The sequence below is a fragment of the Ylistrum balloti genome, unplaced genomic scaffold, assembly GCF_031769215.1.
Source record: "Ylistrum balloti isolate Yb309-2 unplaced genomic scaffold, AGI_CSIRO_Ybal_v1 Utg370614, whole genome shotgun sequence".
Lineage (NCBI taxonomy): Eukaryota > Metazoa > Mollusca > Bivalvia > Pectinida > Pectinidae > Ylistrum > Ylistrum balloti.
Genome location: NW_026782377.1, coordinates 952,156 through 973,916, shown reverse-complemented (window position 1 = coordinate 973,916; position 21,761 = coordinate 952,156). Strand labels below are relative to the sequence as shown.

At 38.0% G+C, this 21,761-nt stretch overlaps 1 protein-coding gene across 1 annotated transcript in view; it reads left to right on the top strand.

Annotated features, from left to right (window-relative positions):
• The window catches only part of LOC132557035 (cAMP-specific 3',5'-cyclic phosphodiesterase 4C-like), a 99,514-nt gene that overhangs the window by 19,624 nt on the left and 58,129 nt on the right, over positions 1–21,761 (top strand). The window contains exon 3 of the mRNA XM_060221500.1: positions 14,476–14,583. Within this exon, the coding sequence (XP_060077483.1) occupies positions 14,476–14,583 (108 nt within the window). The remainder of the gene's footprint in view (positions 1–14,475; positions 14,584–21,761) is intronic.

Below are 21,761 nucleotides of genomic sequence, written 5' to 3'. Positions count from 1 at the left end.
TTAGGTACATCACAAGTCACATTATCACATTAGACAACATGACTTGTAAACAATATCGGGGCAGTATGATAACATTATTTAGATATCCGTTGACCTATTTCAGTGAACAGTTACATTTTTGTTGCACTATGGGAACATCATGTCAGGGTCATGTCCACATTATGAAATTTATATTTGAAAATATTTTTGATGTCGAATACTTATGGTAATTATTTCCAGACTTATTTAACTTTTGATATTTCTCAAATATGTATAGAAACATTATTCTTATTTCAAGATAGGCTAGGTGCAGTCCCTCCTCAATAACTATTGTTGTCTACAGAACAGATTTGGTCTCTAGTCAATAAGTATTATAGTCTACAGGACAGGTCTAGCCCCTAGTCAATAAGTATTATAGTCTACAGGACAGGTCTAGCCCCTAGTCAATAAGTATTACAGTCTACAGGACAGGTCTAGCCCCTAGTCAATAAGTATTATAGTCTACAGGACAGGTCTGGTCCCTAGTCAATAAGTATTATAGTCTACAGGACAGGTCTAGCCCCTAGTCAATAAGTATTATAGTCTACAGGACAGGTCTGGTCCCTAGTCAATAAGTATTATAGTCTACAGGACAGGTCTGGTCCCTAGTCAATAAGTATTATAGTCTACAGGACAGGTCTAGCCCCTAGTCAATAAGTATTATAGTCTACAGGACAGGTCTGGTCCCTAGTCAATACGTATTGTAGTCTACAGGACTGGTCTGGTCCCTAGTCAATAAGTATTATAGTCTACAGGACAGGTCTAGCTCCTAGCCAATAAGTATTACAGTCTACAGGACAGGTCTGGTCCCTAGTCAATAAATATTATAGTCTACAGGACAGGTCTGGTCCCTAGTCAATAAGTCTATCTGGTCCCTAGTCTAAGTATCTGGTCCCTAGTAGTATTATAGTCTACAGTATTATAGTACAGGACAGGTCTACAGGTCTTGTCCCTAGTCAATAAGTATTATAGTCTACAGGACAGGTCTGGTCCCTAGTCAATAAGTATTATAGTCTACAGGACAGGTCTGGTCCCTAGTCAATAAGTATTATAGTCTACAGGACAGGTCTGGTCCCTAGTCAATAAGTATTATAGTCTACAGGACAGGTCTGGTCCCTAGTCAATAAGTATTATAGTCTCCAGGACATTATTGTCACATGATGGTTTTCCAATTGTTTTGTTTTTTAATACCTTCTGGTACATGTTTATATACACTACTGATTTTTGCAGAGAAATCTTACACAATTTTTGCTGGATATTGTTAAATTAGATATTTCGCAAATCAAACAATAATTATGCAATTTATAAAAAATTCAGTGTAAAAGTACCTCACATGGGTCCATCTACTGTGTTCTAATTAATGCATATTTGGTCAATGTATAATGTAGCTAATAACATTTTTTTGTTGTTACTTTCATTGGTAAAATGAAAAATGATTGATTAAGCATAAATATAGCAGAATTACTGATAACAAGGTTGGGATGTAATGGAACTTTATCTGACGATCTTAGTAGGAAAAAGTTATGTAAAACAACTGTCACTCCACACAATAGACAATCAAGTATGACCAAGCACAAATGTCTTATATCTTACCACAGACTTAGATATAAATTTATTATTGATGCATAACATCACAAACAAATCCTCATCATACCCTCAAGTCTCCTGATACTGTGAGAACTTACAGCTTTTAAGCTGACTGATAGAAAGATTCCTATGAAAAGCCCAGTTACGATATTGCTTTCACATATCCTGTTCTTGAAAAAACTTTTCTATGCTTAGAAAACGGTCTTCTCGAGCGATTTTTTAAAATGTTGGTGATAGATATTTATAGAAAGCTGTCAGATGTTAACATACATACTTTTCAAATAGGTTAACATTAAAAATGATTTGACAAAAAATATTTGTATCATATATATTTAAAACATTCAAATTAATTTTCTATAAAAAATAACTGAAAAGATTAAAAATTGTGTTCCCAAACCTAGTTCCCTTATTGGGGGCTAAAATCCTTAAAATGATCTCTTCTCCCCCTTGATGCTCATTCTAGCTAATGTTTATTGAGTAATTGTAAAATTCCTCTGTGTCAAGGAATTCTCTTTGGGTTTTTTTTTTTTTTGTTCGAGTTTTTTCTAATAATTAGTTTTTCAAAGTATCTTTTTTAAGTGATTTCTTTGCCATCCTGAAAAAATAGCAGAAATAGATCCCTTCGAAAATCAATAACCTTTACCGAAAATATTGATTTGGTATCTAACTTATATATTAGGTCACTGATCATGAACTTTCAACTTTTATATAGAAATACCTATTTACTTATTTACATATATTTGTGATTAATAATTATTTTTCCTTTTCAGCATTTTGTTTCTTATAAGGTTTCTTCTCATTGGCATCATTTTGTTGACAGAAGCTTTATTTATTTCTTTTTGTTTGTAAAATCAAAACTTTATCAGTGGAAGGTAGACAACTCTTTCTTACTTCACAGAGAGAATTTTCCCTACCAATTGATGCTTATCTAATTTGAGTTAATTTCAGATTGAAATAAAAAAGATGTATTATTTTACTTAGCAGTATTGCCAACCTCTTGTCATGTAATATTAATTCTAAACCCTTTAAAACTTAAAGGGTCATCAAGGAAAAATATGTTAGGATCGATTCTATTTATAGCTATATCACAACTTTATATATTTAGATGATGTTGTATGTTATGTTTAAACATTATTTTGGATATGTAAGAATCAAAATATGGATTTGAAAATTTTTAAGGCTGATTGGAGAAAAAAGAAAAGAAAAGAAATATCAGGTGATTCTAACATTTTTCACAATCTTAAAAGGTCATAATGATAGCAAAAGTCAGGTGAGGTGGCAACAAACATGATGGGTTGTTTGAAATTATTCATTAGATAATAATAGTTACAACCATCAACTTTGTAGTTTTATGATTTTAAGAACTTTTTACAACTGAAATTTTCTTTTTATTACTAACTTTGGTAAATTTTGTTGCTTGTATAAAAAATGAGAATTATTCTAAATATTTCTATAGTAACATTAATTAGGATGCAAGAAAAAGTTTCTGCCAACAATTAAGTAAGAGGCTTGTGAACTAATCAAGTTGTTTTTCATCTTTGATACTGACAGGGAAACTAAATTTCATCAGTCTCTAACAAGAAGGACAACTCTTGCTGACTTCTCACAGTGTCAGTTCACATCTTTCTTTTGTATTCCAGATAAACAAAATTTTATAAGATGAATTCATGATATTACATGAATAATATGAAAATTAATTATATTTTGATTTTGATCTTCTTTTCAGTGAGGTTTTTCAGACATTTTGTAATTGCCTTTTTAAAGATTTGTTTCACCTGTATGTAGATGGAGTGAAGAGAAGCTGAGATCTGTGTGAGGAGCTAGTCTTATATATAAGAAGTACACAATGTATTAGTCTCTACAATGGATAGATCCCTGATAACATTTAATTGTTTTTTATTTACCAAAATTTATATTATATGTGGAAATAATTTTGTCACTTTACAAAGTTTCAGGTTTTTTATAGAGAGAATATTCTAGACGGAGTGGTCTCCTTATCGAGATATTAGTATTCATTAAATATTCGGCACTAAATTATGGTTTCTTGAAAGGAGTGGTAATCTCTATAGCGGTAGTTTAGAATAGCAGTTATGTCTGATGAAGGCTAGTAGTCTCTATAAAAAGATACTGGTCTCTATACAAAAGTTATGGTCTCTTTAGAGGACTGGTAATCTGAATGGAAAGGTAGTTTAGTCTGATAAAAGTTGAATGTCTCTATAGAAGGGTTTTGGTCTCTATATAGCGGTATTGGTCTTTGTAGTGTGGATAATGGTCTCTGTGGGGAGGTAGTTGTTTCTTTACAGAGGTATCAGGATAGTGGTCTCTATAGAGGGGTACTGGTCTCTATAGAGAAGTAGTAGTCTCTTAAGAGTCATCTATATAGAGAAGTACTTGTCTCTTTAGATGGGTAGTGATCTCTTTAGAATGGTCTCTATAGAGGGGTACTGATCTCTTTAGAGGAGTAGTTGTCACTTTAAAGTGGTCTGTATAGAGAGGTTCTTGTCTCTAGATGGGTACTGGTCTTATAGAGGGGTACTGATCTCTATAGATGAGTACTTGTCTCTTTAGAGTGGTCAATATAGAGAGGTAATGGTCTCTATAGCAGGGTACTGGTCTCTACAGAGGAGTACTTGTCTCTTTAGAGTGGTCTATATAGAGAGGTACTGGTCTTTATAGATGGGTAGTGATCTCTTTTGATAAGTAATGCTATATTTGCAGAAGGAGAGGTAGTTTTTAGGAGCTATACATAACTCTTCCTTTACAGAGGAATTACTCGGCAAGGAAATGTCCTCAGTATGAAAGTGTTCACCATGCTTTACTGTACCCTTGACGATGAAGCTGTGTCCTGATTTATCATTAATGCCATAAGGGACATTGAACATTTTCTCACATGGAAAATTCTGTCTTTAGTAATGATTTACCCCACGGAAAGGGAAACACTACTATTTCTTATTTCCGTATGTTCACGACACAAGCTAACCATGGCCTTTGAGAATCTCGATTTCTGCTGAGATTAATCGATACCTAGAAGACTACATGCATTCTCCACTAGAGATGGGGTACCGCTGTGTGTAGCAGGAGAGCTCTCTCCTAGCTTAGACCCCACACCACAACCTCAACACTAGTCCACTGTCGACAAGATCAATACTGTTTCGTGGACCTCCGCTACCATCTTTCCTTTGACAATAATTCATGCATAAGAGAAGATGAAAAGCTGACGCAGAAAAACTCACCAGGATGCTGAGTGTGAAATAATGTCAAAGGTTACGAGTCTATTGCAATAACGTGTGAACAAATAATGGATAAAGATTGTCTTTCTAATTTGTATCTTTAACACACATACAGAAGGAAACACTACTACAATTCTATATGCAGGTCAACTGATTCAAAATCAATATTTGTTGCATTTCTAACAAGCCAATGAGGTGTGTGAAAGGGGGTTGTTCAGAGCCTGCTTAAGGCTTGTGTCTTTGGTAAAATACAGATTTTTTGTGCATCATAAAACACAAAATTTAGCTCAAAATATTGAATGGTGATTATGGATAGTATGAGGTTTTTATTTAACATGTTGTAACATGTTTTTGAAACTTTGAATGATTTGGCAAGAAGATATGACAGCTCTGTTTGTTTAAGTAAGACATGTGTTTTGTCACTAACAAAATTTATAAGATATGACTTTAAAATCAGTTTATTTTTTTGCTCTGATAAAAGACCAATATTTCAAATATTTAACTAAACGATATATTGAAAATGTTTTCATGAAACTGTTATTTCAAAATATGTTTATCACCAAAACAAAACTTAAAATCTCATCATGATATGACAAAAAAATTCAAATCAAATGCTTTGATGTGGAACTTAATCAATTAAAGATAAATCCACAAGTGGCCCACCTGGATCTTAATAAATATATCTATTTTCATTGTCATACCTGAACAAATTGTTTCTGAATGGAAAAACAAAATGTTTAATTGTGAGGGTTACATTTTGTTAGGGTTATTTATTTGGAACTACTGCAGAGATTTTTCTCAACCTTCATACATATTTTTTCAACAGCATGATAAACTTTGAGACTGGTCCAAATTACAAAAAGGCAAACTGATTGTGGTCTTCTTTAATTTCATTTCATACCTTAAGTTTCCAATTCATCTCTACTGGTTGAATATGTACATCAATTGAACTGATGTTGAGAGAGGATTGTCATGTATTTTGGTGTAAATGCTAATTATTGGCCGGGTTGCAAATAATGCAAATTCAGGTTATAGTATGGTGAATGTTGGACGGGCGGGTTGGTGGGCAGGCGGGGAAAAGGGGTACCAGTTTTGTAGAATCAACTCCTCCTAGAGTTTTTGATGTAGAAGCTTGCAACTTTGTAGGATGTTTATATATATGTTGAAAATGGGCACCTGTTATTATGGATTAATTCCGAATGTTTTTCTTGATACTCAACAAATGAAACACACTTAACTGTCTTATAAATACAATATACCATTGCACTCATCCCGCAACCGGGCCGTTTGTGACTTTGTCCCATTTTTACTATATGTCAAAGTATACTTGAGGGATCTTTCTCTAATGACTCATGCAAGGTCAGTTTTAGAAAGACTGGTAGACAGAAATGTCAGAAGTCTTCATGAATTTTGAAAGCTATTTCATAGTGTACTTAAAGGGATCATTTTTAAAACCATACAGGGTATGATACATACATGTTATTCTACTTGGTTCCACTTGTAAATATTCTAACTGGAAAAAGTAATTGGCTAACAGGTGCCTCTCTTCACTTTTTAACACTTGAGGATTGTAATGATCATGTTAACACTTGTTGATATTTTGTTTCTCCCATGTCATCACCTGTTGATGTTTGATATCCTCCATTTCAACACCTGTTGATGTTTGGTATCCTCCATGTCAACACCTGTTGATGTTTGGTATCCTCCATGTCAACACCTGTTGATGTTTGATATCCTCCATGTCAACACTTGTAGATGTTTGGTATCCTCCATGTCAACACTTGTTGATGTTTGATATCCTCCATGTCAACACTTGTTGATGTTTGATATCCTCCATGTCAACACCTGTTGATGTATGATATCCTCCATATCAGCACTTGTTGATGTTTGATATCCTCCATGTCAACACTTGTTGATGGTTAGTATCCTCCATGTCAACATCTGTTGATGTTTGGTATCCTCCATGTCAACACCTTTGGATGTTAAGTATCATCCATGTCAACACTTGTTGATGTTTGATGTCCTCCATGTCAACACCTGTTGATGTATGATATCCTCCATGTCAACACCTGTTGATGTTTGGTATCCTCTATGTCAACACTTGTTGATGTTGGGTATCCTCCATGTCAACACTTGTTGATGTTTGATGTCCTCCATGTCAACACCTGCTGATGTCCAATATCCTCCATGTCAACACCTGTTGATGTTTGGTATCCTCCATGTCAACACCTGCTGATGTCCAATATCCTCCATGTCAACACATGTTGATGTTTGATGTCCTCCATATCAACACATGTTGATGTTTGATGTCCTCCATGTCAACACCTGTTGATGTTTGGTATCCTCCATGTCAACACTTGTTGATGTTTGGTATCCTTCCATGTCAACACTTGTTGATGTTTGGTATCCTTCCATGTCAACACTTGCTGATGTTTGATATTCTCCATGTCAACACTTGTTGATGTTTGGTATCCTCCATGTCAACACTTGTTGATGTTTGATATCCTCCATGTCAACACCTGTTGATGTTTGATATCCTCCATGTCAACACCTGTTGATGTTTGGTATCCTCCATGTCAACACCTGTTGATGTTTGGTATCCTCCATGTCAACACTTGTTGATGTTTGGTATCCTTCCTTGTCAACACTTGTTGATGTTTGGTATCCTTCCATGTCAACACTTGCTGATGTTTGATATTCTCCATGTCAACACTTGTTGATGTTTGGTATCCTCCATGTCAACACTTGTTGATGTTTGATATCCTCCATGTCAACACTTGCTGATGTTTGATATTCTCCATGTCAACACTTGTTGATGTTTGGTATCCTCCATGTCAACACTTGTTGATGTTTGATACCCTCCATGTCAACACCTGTTGATGTTTGATATCCTCCATGTCAACACCTGTTGATGTATGGTATCCTCCATGTCTATACCTGTTGATGTTTGATATCCTCCATGTCAACACCTGTTGATGTTTGATGTCCTCCATGTCAACACCTGTTGATGTTTGATATCCTCCATGTCAACACCTGTTGATGTTTGGTATCTTCCATGTCAACACCTGTTGATGTTTGGTATCCTCCATGTCAACACTTGTTGATGTTTGATATCCTCCATGTCAACACTTGTTGATGTTTGATATCCTCCATGTCAACACTTGTTGATGGTTAGTATCCTCCATGTCAACATCTGTTGATGTTTGGTATCCTCCATGTCAACACCTTTGGATGTTAAATATCCTCCATGTCAACACTTGTTGATGTTTGATGTCCTCCATGTCAACACCTGTTGATGTATGATATCCTCCATGTCAACACCTGTTGATGTTTGGTATCCTCCATGTCAACACATGTTGATGTTTGGTATCCTCCATGTTGACACTTGTTGATGTTTGGTATCCTTCCATATCAACACATGTTGATGTTTGATGTCCTCCATATCAACACCTGTTGATGTATGGTATCCTTCCATGTCAACACTTGTTGATGTTTGGTATCCTTCCATGTCAACACTTGCTGATGTTTGATATTCTCCATGTCAACACTTGTTGATGTTTGGTATCCTCCATGTCAACACTTGTTGCTGTTTGATATCCTCCATGTCAACACCTGTTGATGTTTGATATCCTCCATGTCAACACCTGTTGATGTATGGTATCCTCCATGTCTATACCTGTTGATGTTTGATATCCTCCATGTCACCACCTGTTGATGTTTGATGTCCTCCATGTCAACACCTGTTGATGTTTGATATCCTCCATGTCAACACTTGTTGATGTTTGATGTCCTCCATGTCAACACCTGTTGATGTATGATATCCTCCATGTCAACACCTGTTGATGTTTGGTATCCTCTATGTCAACACTTGTTGATGTTGGGTATCCTCCATGTCAACACTTGTTGATGTTTGATGCCCTCCATGTCAACACCTGCTGATGTCCAATATCCTCCATGTCAACACCTGTTGATGTTTGGTATCCTCCATGTCAACACCTGCTGATGTCCAATATCCTCCATGTCAACACATGTTGATGTTTGATGTCCTCCATATCAACACATGTTGATGTTTGATGTCCTCCATGTCAACACCTGTTGATGTTTGGTATCCTCCATGTCAACACTTGTTGATGTTTGGTATCCTTCCATGTCAACACTTGTTGATGTTTGGTATCCTTCCATGTCAACACTTGCTGATGTTTGATATTCTCCATGTCAACACTTGTTGATGTTTGGTATCCTCCATGTCAACACTTGTTGATGTTTGATATCCTCCATGTCAACACCTGTTGATGTTTGATATCCTCCATGTCAACACCTGTTGATGTATGGTATCCTCCATGTCTATACCTGTTGATGTTTGATGTCCTCCATGTCAACACCTGTTGATGTTTGATATCCTCCATGTCAACACCTGTTGATGTTTGGTATCCTCCATGTCAACACCTGTTGATGTTTGATATCCTCCATGTCAACACTTGTAGATGTTTGGTATCCTCCATGTCAACACTTGTTGATGTTTGATATCCTCCATGTCAAAACTTGTTGATGTTTGATATCCTCCATGTCAACACTTGTTGATGGTTAGTATCCTCCATGTCAACACCTTTGGATGTTAAGTATCATCCATGTCAACACTTGTTGATGTTTGATGTCCTCCATGTCAACACCTGTTGATGTATGATATCCTCCATGTCAACACCTGTTGATGTTTGGTATCCTCTATGTCAACACATGTTGATGTTTGGTATCCTCCATGTCGACACTTATTGATGTTTGGTATCCTTCCATATCAACACATGTTGATGTTTGATGTCCTCCATATCAACACCTGTTGATGTATGGTATCCTTCCATGTCAACACTTGTTGATGTTTGGTATCCTTCCATGTCAACACTTGCTGATGTTTGATATTCTCCATGTCAATACTTGTTGATGTTTGGTATCCTCCATGTCAACACTTGTTGCTGTTTGATATCCTCCATGTCAACACCTGTTGATGTTTGATATCCTCCATGTCAACACCTGTTGATGTATGGTATCCTCCATGTCTATACCTGTTGATGTTTGATATCCTCCATGTCACCACCTGTTAATGTTTGATGTCCTCCATGTCAACACCTGTTGATGTTTGATATCCTCCATGTCAACACCTGTTGATGTTTGGTATCCTCCATGTCAACACCTGTTGATGTTTGATATCCTCCATGTCAACACTTGTAGATGTTTGGTATCCTCCATGTCAACACTTGTTGATGTTTGATATCCTCCATGTCAACACCTGTTGATGTATGATATCCTCCATATCAGCACTTGTTGATGTTTGATATCCTCCATGTCAACACTTGTTGATGGTTAGTATCCTCCATGTCAACATCTGTTGCTGTTTGATATCCTCCATGTCAACACTTGTTGATGTTTGATATCCTCCATGTCAACACCTGTTGATGTTTGATATCCTCCATGTCAACACTTGTTGATGGTTAGTATCCTCCATGTCAACATCTGTTGCTGTTTGATATCCTCCATGTCAACACTTGTTGATGTTTGATATCCTCCATGTCAACACTTGTTGATGTTTGATATCCTCCATGTCAACACCTGTTGATGTTTGGTATCCTCTATGTCAACACTTGTTGATGTTGGGTATCCTCCATGTCAACACTTGTTGATGTTTGATGTCCTCCATGTCAACACCTGCTGATGTCCAATATCCTCCATGTCAACACCTGTTGATGTTTGATATCCTCCATGTCAACACCTGTTGATGTTTGATATCCTCCATGTCAACACCTGTTGATGTATGGTATCCTCCATGTCTATACCTGTTGATGTTTGATGTCCTCCATGTCAACACCTGTTGATGTTTGATATCCTCCATGTCAACACCTGTTGATGTTTGGTATCCTCCATGTCAACACCTGTTGATGTTTGATATCCTCCATGTCAACACTTGTAGATGTTTGGTATCCTCCATGTCAACACTTGTTGATGTTTGCTATCCTCCAAGTCAACACTTGTTGATGTTTGATATCCTCCATGTCAACACTTGTTGATGGTTAGTATCCTCCATGTCAACATCTGCTGATGTTTGATATCCTCCATGTCAACACCTTTGGATGTTAAGTATCATCCATGTCAACACTTGTTGATGTTTGATGTCCTCCATGTCAACACCTGTTGATGTATGATATCCTCCATGTCAACACCTGTTGATGTTTGGTATCCTCTATGTCAACACATGTTGATGTTTGGTATCCTCCATGTCGACACTTGTTGATGTTTGGTATCCTTCCATATCAACACATGTTGATGTTTGATGTCCTCCATATCAACACCTGTTGATGTATGGTATCCTTCCATGTCAACACTTGTTGATGTTTGGTATCCTTCCATGTCAACACTTGCTGATGTTTGATATTCTCCATGTCAATACTTGTTGATGTTTGGTATCCTCCATGTCAACACTTGTTGCTGTTTGATATCCTCCATGTCAACACCTGTTGATGTTTGATATCCTCCATGTCAACACCTGTTGATGTATGGTATCCTCCATGTCTATACCTGTTGATGTTTGATATCCTCCATGTCACCACCTGTTAATGTTTGATGTCCTCCATGTCAACACCTGTTGATGTTTGATATCCTCCATGTCAACACCTGTTGATGTATGGTATCCTCCATGTCTATACCTGTTGATGTTTGATGTCCTCCATGTCAACACCTGTTGATGTTTGATATCCTCCATGTCAACACCTGTTGATGTTTGGTATCCTCCATGTCAACACCTGTTGATGTTTGATATCCTCCATGTCAACACTTGTAGATGTTTGGTATCCTCCATGTCAACACTTGTTGATGTTTGATATCCTCCATGTCAACACTTGTTGATGTTTGATATCCTCCATGTCAACACTTGTTGATGGTTAGTATCCTCCATGTCAACATCTGCTGATGTTTGATATCCTCCATGTCAACACCTTTGGATGTTAAGTATCATCCATGTCAACACTTGTTGATGTTTGATGTCCTCCATGTCAACACCTGTTGATGTATGATATCCTCCATGTCAACACCTGTTGATGTTTGGTATCCTCTATGTCAACACATGTTGATGTTTGGTATCCTCCATGTCGACACTTGTTGATGTTTGGTATCCTTCCATATCAACACATGTTGATGTTTGATGTCCTCCATATCAACACCTGTTGATGTATGGTATCCTTCCATGTCAACACTTGTTGATGTTTGGTATCCTTCCATGTCAACACTTGCTGATGTTTGATATTCTCCATGTCAATACTTGTTGATGTTTGGTATCCTCCATGTCAACACTTGTTGCTGTTTGATATCCTCCATGTCAACACCTGTTGATGTTTGATATCCTCCATGTCAACACCTGTTGATGTATGGTATCCTCCATGTCTATACCTGTTGATGTTTGATATCCTCCATGTCACCACCTGTTAATGTTTGATGTCCTCCATGTCAACACCTGTTGATGTTTGATATCCTCCATGTCAACACCTGTTGATGTTTGGTATCCTCCATGTCAACACCTGTTGATGTTTGATATCCTCCATGTCAACACTTGTAGATGTTTGGTATCCTCCATGTCAACACTTGTTGATGTTTGATATCCTCCATGTCAACACCTGTTGATGTATGATATCCTCCATATCAGCACTTGTTGATGTTTGATATCCTCCATGTCAACACTTGTTGATGGTTAGTATCCTCCATGTCAACATCTGTTGCTGTTTGATATCCTCCATGTCAACACTTGTTGATGTTTGATATCCTCCATGTCAACACCTGTTGATGTTTGATATCCTCCATGTCAACACTTGTTGATGGTTAGTATCCTCCATGTCAACATCTGTTGCTGTTTGATATCCTCCATGTCAACACTTGTTGATGTTTGATATCCTCCATGTCAACACTTGTTGATGTTTGATATCCTCCATGTCAACACTGTTGATGTTTGATATCCTCCATATCAACACCTGTGGATGCGCAGCGTGCATGTTCCTATTATGTTCATTTTTTACATATTTTCAGTTTGTTTAGAAACCTGTTGCTAAACTATCCTTTTTTCCCTATAATTGATCGATTTATTAAATATACTTTAAATGTAGTCTGTTGATCATCCTTTAATCTGTATTGAGCTAGACAAAGATGGATCTTATAGGCCTTAGGAACCTCTACTGACATTCAGTCTATTATATTGAGACAGATCAGGATTTGCCTGAAGGAAGTCTAATCCTACCATGACAAGTTGTAGTAAGTAACACATCAATTAATTGGTTTTTCATTCTTAAAAGTAACTTTTAGTTTTGATATTTAAGATAAATACCTGTTCAAAAAAGGATTAAGAAACAGAACTTGTGCTGGTATCCTAGCTTCTCTGTTGGTGTAGTATTGGGTCACTTCTTTATTTCTAAATCATTACTGTTTTCTCTTTTTTTTAATTTTTGGTGGTAAATAAAGATGCAGTACTGATGATCACAAGGTGAGCTCAACATTAAAACGTGTTGTGCCACAAACCTCGAGAAGACATAGTGGAAATAATATTGATCCATAGCAAACCCCTAGTTTTGTCAAAGTAGCTCAGGATAATACCAGAATATAGAAATAGTCAAGGGAAACATGATCCTAGTGTTGTACAACCTTATCAGAGAGAATAGAGTTAACACTACTATGGAAGCTTGGTTTGGGATTGTTTAATTGTGTGAAGACTTGTTAATTTTGTGTTAGATAGATAGACCATAGAATCATCCAATCAGTGGAATTCTGGTAAAGCACAATTGAAAACAGCTCAGTAGAGCTACCGGCGCACACACATACAGCAAGAGAGAGAGCCTGTTTTCAGAGATTCAGAACAATTTCAGTTGTCTCGATATCGTCTCGGTGCTGCTTCATTGTATTTTCCTGGCAATTCATATAGCAGCCAGCATACAACAAACCATTTCTTTAGAAAAGCTGAGCAGTGATAATCTGTTTCCTTGGATTGTGGTAGATCAGCAGGATTCGAACATGTTTGTCTTCTTCTTCATGATAAAAAGGAGCTCTTTTGTGTTTGAAGTGATGTTTAGGCAAAATTAACTTACTTATCTGTTACAGCTGATGAGACATTGACCATACAATTGTGTTGGTTTTTTCCCTTGGAGAAATCATCAGATTTGAGTTCAAATCTAAGTCTGTGGTGATGTCATGGTTCTCATTACGTTTCAGTTCCATTTTTTATCCGCATGTGGTGATAGGTTTTGTCTAGCCTCAAAAACAGTGAGAGTAATGTTCGCAATCAATGACAGTCTTGCAAACAGTCACAGTCGATGTGACAATGTAGTCGAATCAAGGTTTTCTTGGAATTCCACGACTGGATGAGTGTTTGCTTGATTATAACATCTTGTTTGTAGCTAAGCTATATTTTTCTTTCCCAAATTGTTAATTCATCAATGGCTTACAGCCTTAGTGATCCACCAATGGAGAAGAAAACCATGCAGAAAGGATCCAAGATGCAGAAAATTGTGCAATACCTGACACCACACTTCAAAAGCAATGGCTTAAATGCTAGCAAACAGAAACAAAGAGAAAGAAGTAATAGTAATCGGAGATTTTCTACTTGTTTCAATTCCAGACATGCTGACGATTTGATTGTCACACCCTTCGCTCAGATTCTGGCCAGTCTACGGAGTGTCCGCAACAACTACATCACCCTAACAAACATCCAAGTTTCAAGAGAAAGGTAAATCATATTTTCTGTATATTTTAGATTAAGATATGTCATTTATTTTGAAAAAAAGTCTTTCTTCTGTTTTTTCATTAGAAAATATTTCATGTTTATAATCAGAGAAAATTGTTTTCCATCTTGTTTCCAAAGAATGAAATCATTTCATTGGAAAATGTTTTCTGTTTCTTCATTCCATGCAAAAATAGTCATGGAATTTTATTCGGCTTCATTGCACTTAGCTAACATATCTTTCTTTCCAATTAGACAAAAAATAACCCACCAAAGTAATCAATCTTATATACATTAATGATGTAGCAGACAGTTTGCACTTCATTAATGGAAATCAATTGTTTTCAAATATCAAACTGTCATGTTCCTAGATTCAGGCCTTTGCCATTCAGGCGGCCATCTCTACATCACATTCCTAATGAGGGACTTCAAGTCTGAAAGTCTGAATTAGATTGACAGTCAATTTTTTTTTTCTCATGTTTACTGACAGAACAGTTTTTTGCTTCAAGTATCTTGCAATCTTTGAAAACCATGGTCCAGTCTAGCTTACAGATACAGATCAGGCCATTAAGCCAATGTTAGAAAGGGGATCTTTCTGGCTCCCAAGTCAAGGTCACTTCCTATTCTTAGAAAATCAACACCAACTTTGCATTAGGATGTAATCATTCATGCAGGGACAGGGGAGTATGGTTTAAGGTCAAGGTCACAAACAGTTTTATAGAATATCATCAGTTAACTTTCATTGGAGAAAAGGAAGCTTTCTTGGGTGAGGGTTTATGTTTCAAAGGTCAAGGTCTCCTACTTTTAACAAAAAAATCAATCTTCAATTCAATTTCATCTGAGTAAGAATATTCATGGGGAGGGGATTATATGTTTCAAGGCCAAAGTCACATATTATTTAATTGTCAATTAACAATTTCCATGGAAATGATGGCATTCCTGTTTTGACTAAAATAGTAGCATGAGTTCTCAGTGTGACAGAGACACAAATGCCTGATAGTTTAATCAATAAATTGCCCACATATCTTGAGGACACAAAAAAAGCAGATGGTCTACCCAAATTTACAACATTGGAGACTTTCATTGTCAGTCCCTCTCTCTAAGCTACATTTCTATTCCAGTACCCTACCTCTTCACAGCTGGTTAGTCAGACCAGGGTTATCAAAGGATTGTAATACTTCTATGTCAAAATAAATGACATTTCAGTACATTTGTAATGGCTCATCAACCATGGACATCATAATGCATTTGACTACCATGTACACCACTGTTGTCAAAACATACTGGCAGAGACAGGCGATAACTCCGCAAAATCCACACAAACAAATCATTCATTCATTCAGTCAAGAAATGCTTTCCTTTTGTTAAATGCAAAATGAATATATTTTGCAAGATTACTTAGTTTCTTCACATTATTTATACTTAATGATTGCACAAGTTTAAAAACATTAGGAGATTTAAAATAATACCTTTTAATATATTTTTGTCTAATTTCAAATTAAGATGGACATTGTAGGATAAAATGAAACTTGTCTTCAATTTCGTTATTGTAGCAGCATTTACATTTTCTACGTCTCCTCTCAATGTTGTGATAGTGACCATTTTCAATATCTAACTGGTGTGAAAACAATCTAATGCTAGCTATACTTTTTTACATACATCCTCAACAGGCTTCAGTAAGTAACATTGCATGCAAAACTGGTCAATTAGATGTTTATATAGGTCACCTCAAACAGCATTAGTAATTTTGCCTGTTATTTCCTGGGTATTACAATTTATAAATCTTTGTTCTAATATTCTTTGCATATCTTTATTTATATGATCACTGTTCCAAATGTAAGATAACCCTAGTTTATCTAATTTATCATGTACACACATGTCCAGTACCTCACCCTCTATATTGCACCACTCATGTCCAGTACACCACCCTCTATATAACAAAACACATGTCCAGTACACCACCCTCTATATACCACCACACATGTCCAGTACCTCACCCTCTATATAACACTACATATGTCCAATACCTCACCCTCTATATAACACCACACATGTCCAGTACACCACCCTCTATATAATGCCACACATGTTTGGTACACCACCCTCTATATAACACCACACATGCCCAGTACACCACCCTCTATATAACACCACACATGTTCAGTACACCACCCTCTATATAACACCACACATGTCCAGTACACCACCCTCTATATAACACCACACATGTCCAGTACCTCACCCTCTATATAACACCACACATGTCCAGTACACCAGCCTCTATATAACACCACACATGTCCAGTACACCACCCTCTATATAACACCACACATGTTCAGTACACCACCCTCTATATAACACCACACATGTCCAGTACCTCACCCTCTATATAACACTACATATGTCCAATACCTCACCCTCTATATAACACCACACATGTCCAGTACACCACCCTCTATATAATGCCACACATGTTTGGTACACCACCCTCTATATAACACCACACATGCCCAGTACACCACCCTCTATATAACACCACACATGTCCAGTACGCCACCCTCTATATAACACCACACATGTCCAGTACACCAGCCTCTATATAACACCACACATGTCCAGTACACCACCCTCTATATAACACCACAGATGTTCAGTACACCACCCTCTATATAACACCACACATGTCCAGTACACCACCCTCTATATAACACCACAGATGTCCAGTACGCCACCCTCTATATGACACCACACATGTCCAGTACACCACCCTCTATATAACACCACACATGTCCAGTACACCACCCTCTATATGACACCACACATGTCCAGTACACCACCCTCTATATAATGCCACATATGTCCAATACCTCACCCTCTATAGAACACCACACATGAACACCACATATGTCCAGTACCTCACCCTCTATATAACAACACACATATCCAGTACACCACCCTCTATATGACACCACACATGTCCAGTACACCACCCTCTATATAATGCCACATATGTCCAATACCTCACCCTCTATAGAACACCACACATGAACACCACATATGTCCAGTACCTCACCCTCTATATAACAGCACACATATCCAGTACACCACCCTCTATATAACACCACACATGTCCAGTACACCACCCTCTATATAACACCACACATGTCCAGTACACCAGCCTCTATATAACACCACACATGTCCAGTACACCACCCTCTATATAACACCACAGATGTTCAGTACACCACCCTCTATATAACACCACACATGTCCAGTACCTCACCCTCTATATAACACTACATATGTCCAATACCTCACCCTCTATATAACACCACACATGTCCAGTACACCACCCTCTATATAATGCCACACATGTTTGGTACACCACCCTCTATATAACACCACACATGCCCAGTACACCACCCTCTATATAATGCCACACATGTTTGGTACACCACCCTCTATATAACACCACACATGCCCAATACACCACCCTCTATATAACACCACACATGTCCAGTACGCCACCCTCTATATAACACCACACATGTCCAGTACACCACCCTCTATATAACACCACACATGTCCAGTACACCACCCTCTATATAACACCACACATGTCCAGTACCTCACCCTCTATATAACACCACACATGTTCAGTACACCACGCTCTATATAACACCACACATGTTCATTACCTCACCCTCTATATAACACCACACATGTCCAGTACACCACCCTCTATATAATGCCACACATGTTTGGTACACCACCCTCTATATAACACCACACATGCCCAGTACACCACCCTCTATATAACACCACACATGTCCAGTACGCCACCCTCTATATAACACCACACATGTCCAGTACACCACCCTCTATATAACACCACACATGTCCAGTACCTCACCCTCTATATAACACCACACATGTCCAGTACACCAGCCTCTATATAACACCACACATGTCCAGTACACCACCCTCTATATAACACCACAGATGTTCAGTACACACCCTCTATATAACACCACACATGTCACACACACATATAACACACACATGTCACACACACACACACACACACACACACACACATGTCAGTACACCACCCTCTATATGACACCACACATGTCCAGTACACCACCCTCTATATCATGCCACATATGTCCAATACCTCACCCTCTATAGAACACCACACATGAACACCACATATGTCCAGTACCTCACCCTCTATATAACAACACACATATCCAGTACACCACCCTCTATATGACACCACACATGTCCAGTACACCACCCTCTATATAATGCCACATATGTCCAATACCTCACCCTCTATAGAACACCACACATGAACACCACATATGTCCAGTACCTCACCCTCTATATAACACCACACATGTCCAGTACACCAGCCTCTATATAACACCACACATGTCCAGTACACCACCCTCTATATAACACCACAGATGTTCAGTACACCACCCTCTATATAACACCACACATGTCCAGTACCTCACCCTCTATATAACACTACATATGTCCAATACCTCACCCTCTATATAACACCACACATGTCCAGTACACCACCCTCTATATAATGCCACACATGTTTGGTACACCACCCTCTATATAACACCACACATGCCCAGTACACCACCCTCTATATAACACCACACATGTCCAGTACGCCACCCTCTATATAACACCACACATGTCCAGTACACCAGCCTCTATATAACACCACACATGTCCAGTACATTTCCCTCTATATAACATCACAAATGTCCAGTACCTTAACCTCTATATAACGCCACACATGTTCAGTACACCACCCTCTATATAACACCACACTTGTCCAGTACACCACCCTCTATATGACACCACACATGTCCAGTACCTCACCCTCTATATCACACCACACATGTTCAGTACACCACCCTCCATATAACACCACACATGTTCAGTACTATATAATGCCACATATGTCCAATACCTCATCTATAACACACATGAACACATATGTCCAGTACCTCACCCTCTATATAACAACACACATATCCAGTACACCACCCTCTATATGACACCACACATGTCCAGTACACCACCCTCTATATAATGCCACATATGTCCAATACCTCACCCTCTATAGAACACCACACATGAACACCACATATGTCCAGTACCTCACCCTCTATATAACACCACACATGTCCAGTAGCTGTCCCTCTATATCACACCACACATGTTCAGTACACCACCCTCTATATAACACCACACATGTCCAGTACCTCACCCTCTATATAACACTACATATGTCCACACCTCAGTATAACACCACACATGTCCATGCAAAACTGGTCACCACCCTCTATATAATGCCACATGTTTGGTACACCACCCTCTATATAACACCACACATGCCCAGTACACCACCCTTATATAACACCACACATGTCCAGTAATAACACCACACATGTCCAGTCACCACCCTCTATATAACACCACACATTTATTATATAACACCACACATGTCCAGTACACCAGCCTCTATATAACACCACACATGTCCAACCCTCTGTAACACCACACATGTCCAGTACTACCCTTTATCTACCACACATGTATCATGTACACACATGTTCAGTACCTCACCCTCTATATAACACCACACATGTTCAGTACACCACCCTCTATATAACAAAACACATGTCCAGTACACCACCCTCTATATAACACCACACATGTCCTCTATATAACACCACACATGTTCATTACCTCACCCTCTATATAACACCACACATGTCCAGTACACCACCCTCTATATAACACCACACATGTCCAGTACACCACCCTCTATATAACACCACAGATGTTCACACCACCCTCTATATAACACACACATGTTTGTACACCCTCTATATAACACTCACATGTAACACCATATAACACACATGTCCAGTACACCACCCTCTATATAACACCACACATGTCCAGTACCACCACACATGTCACCCTCTATATAACACCACACATGCCCCGTACACCACCCTCTATATAACACCACACATGTCCAGTATATATAACACCACACATGTCCAGTACACCAGCCTCTATATAACACCACACATGTCCAGTACACCAGCCTCTATATAACAAAACACATGTTCGGTATACCACCCTCTTTATAACACCACACATGTCCAGTACGCCAACCCCCAATATAAAAGCACACATGTCCAGTACCTCATCCTCTATATAACACTACATATGTCCAATACCTCACCCTCTATATAACACCACACATGTCCAGTACACCACCCTCTATATAATGCCACATATGTCCAGTACCTCACCCTCTATAGAACACCACACATGAACACCACATATGTCCAGTACCTCACCCTCTATATAACACCACACATATCCAGTACACCACCCTCTATATAACACCACACATGTCCAGTACACCACCCTCTATATAACACCACACATGTCCAGTACACCACCCTCTATATAACACCACACATAACCAGTACAGCACCCTCTATATAACACCACACATGTCCAGTACACCACCCTCTATATAACACCACACATAACCAGTACACCACCCTCTATATAACACCACACATGTCCAGTACACCACCCTCTATATAACACCACACATAACCAGTACAGCACCTTCTATATAACACCACACATGTCCAGTACCTCAACCTCTATATAACACTACATATTTCCAGTACCTCACCCTCTATATAACACCACAGATGTTCAGTACACCACCCTCTATATAACACCATACATGTCCAGTACACCACCCTCTATATAACACCACACATGTCCAGTACACCACCCTCTATATAACACCTGATATGTATATTACCTGAACTTTTATCTAATACCACATGTGACAATACCTCCTCTTTTATACAATACCACACATCAATACCTTTCCTCCTATATATAATATATCACACCATTCTGTACTTTACCCTTTGAGTGATGCCTACTTATTCTTATATAGCAATCATTGAAATAAATTTGTGATGCCATAATTTGACCATGGATGCCAAAATCGAATCCTGAATGAAAAGCAGGGAAACTGGAATAATTGAATTTTTATATCCCAATTGATTTCTGACATACAAATCATTTAATCAATTGCCTAAGATTGT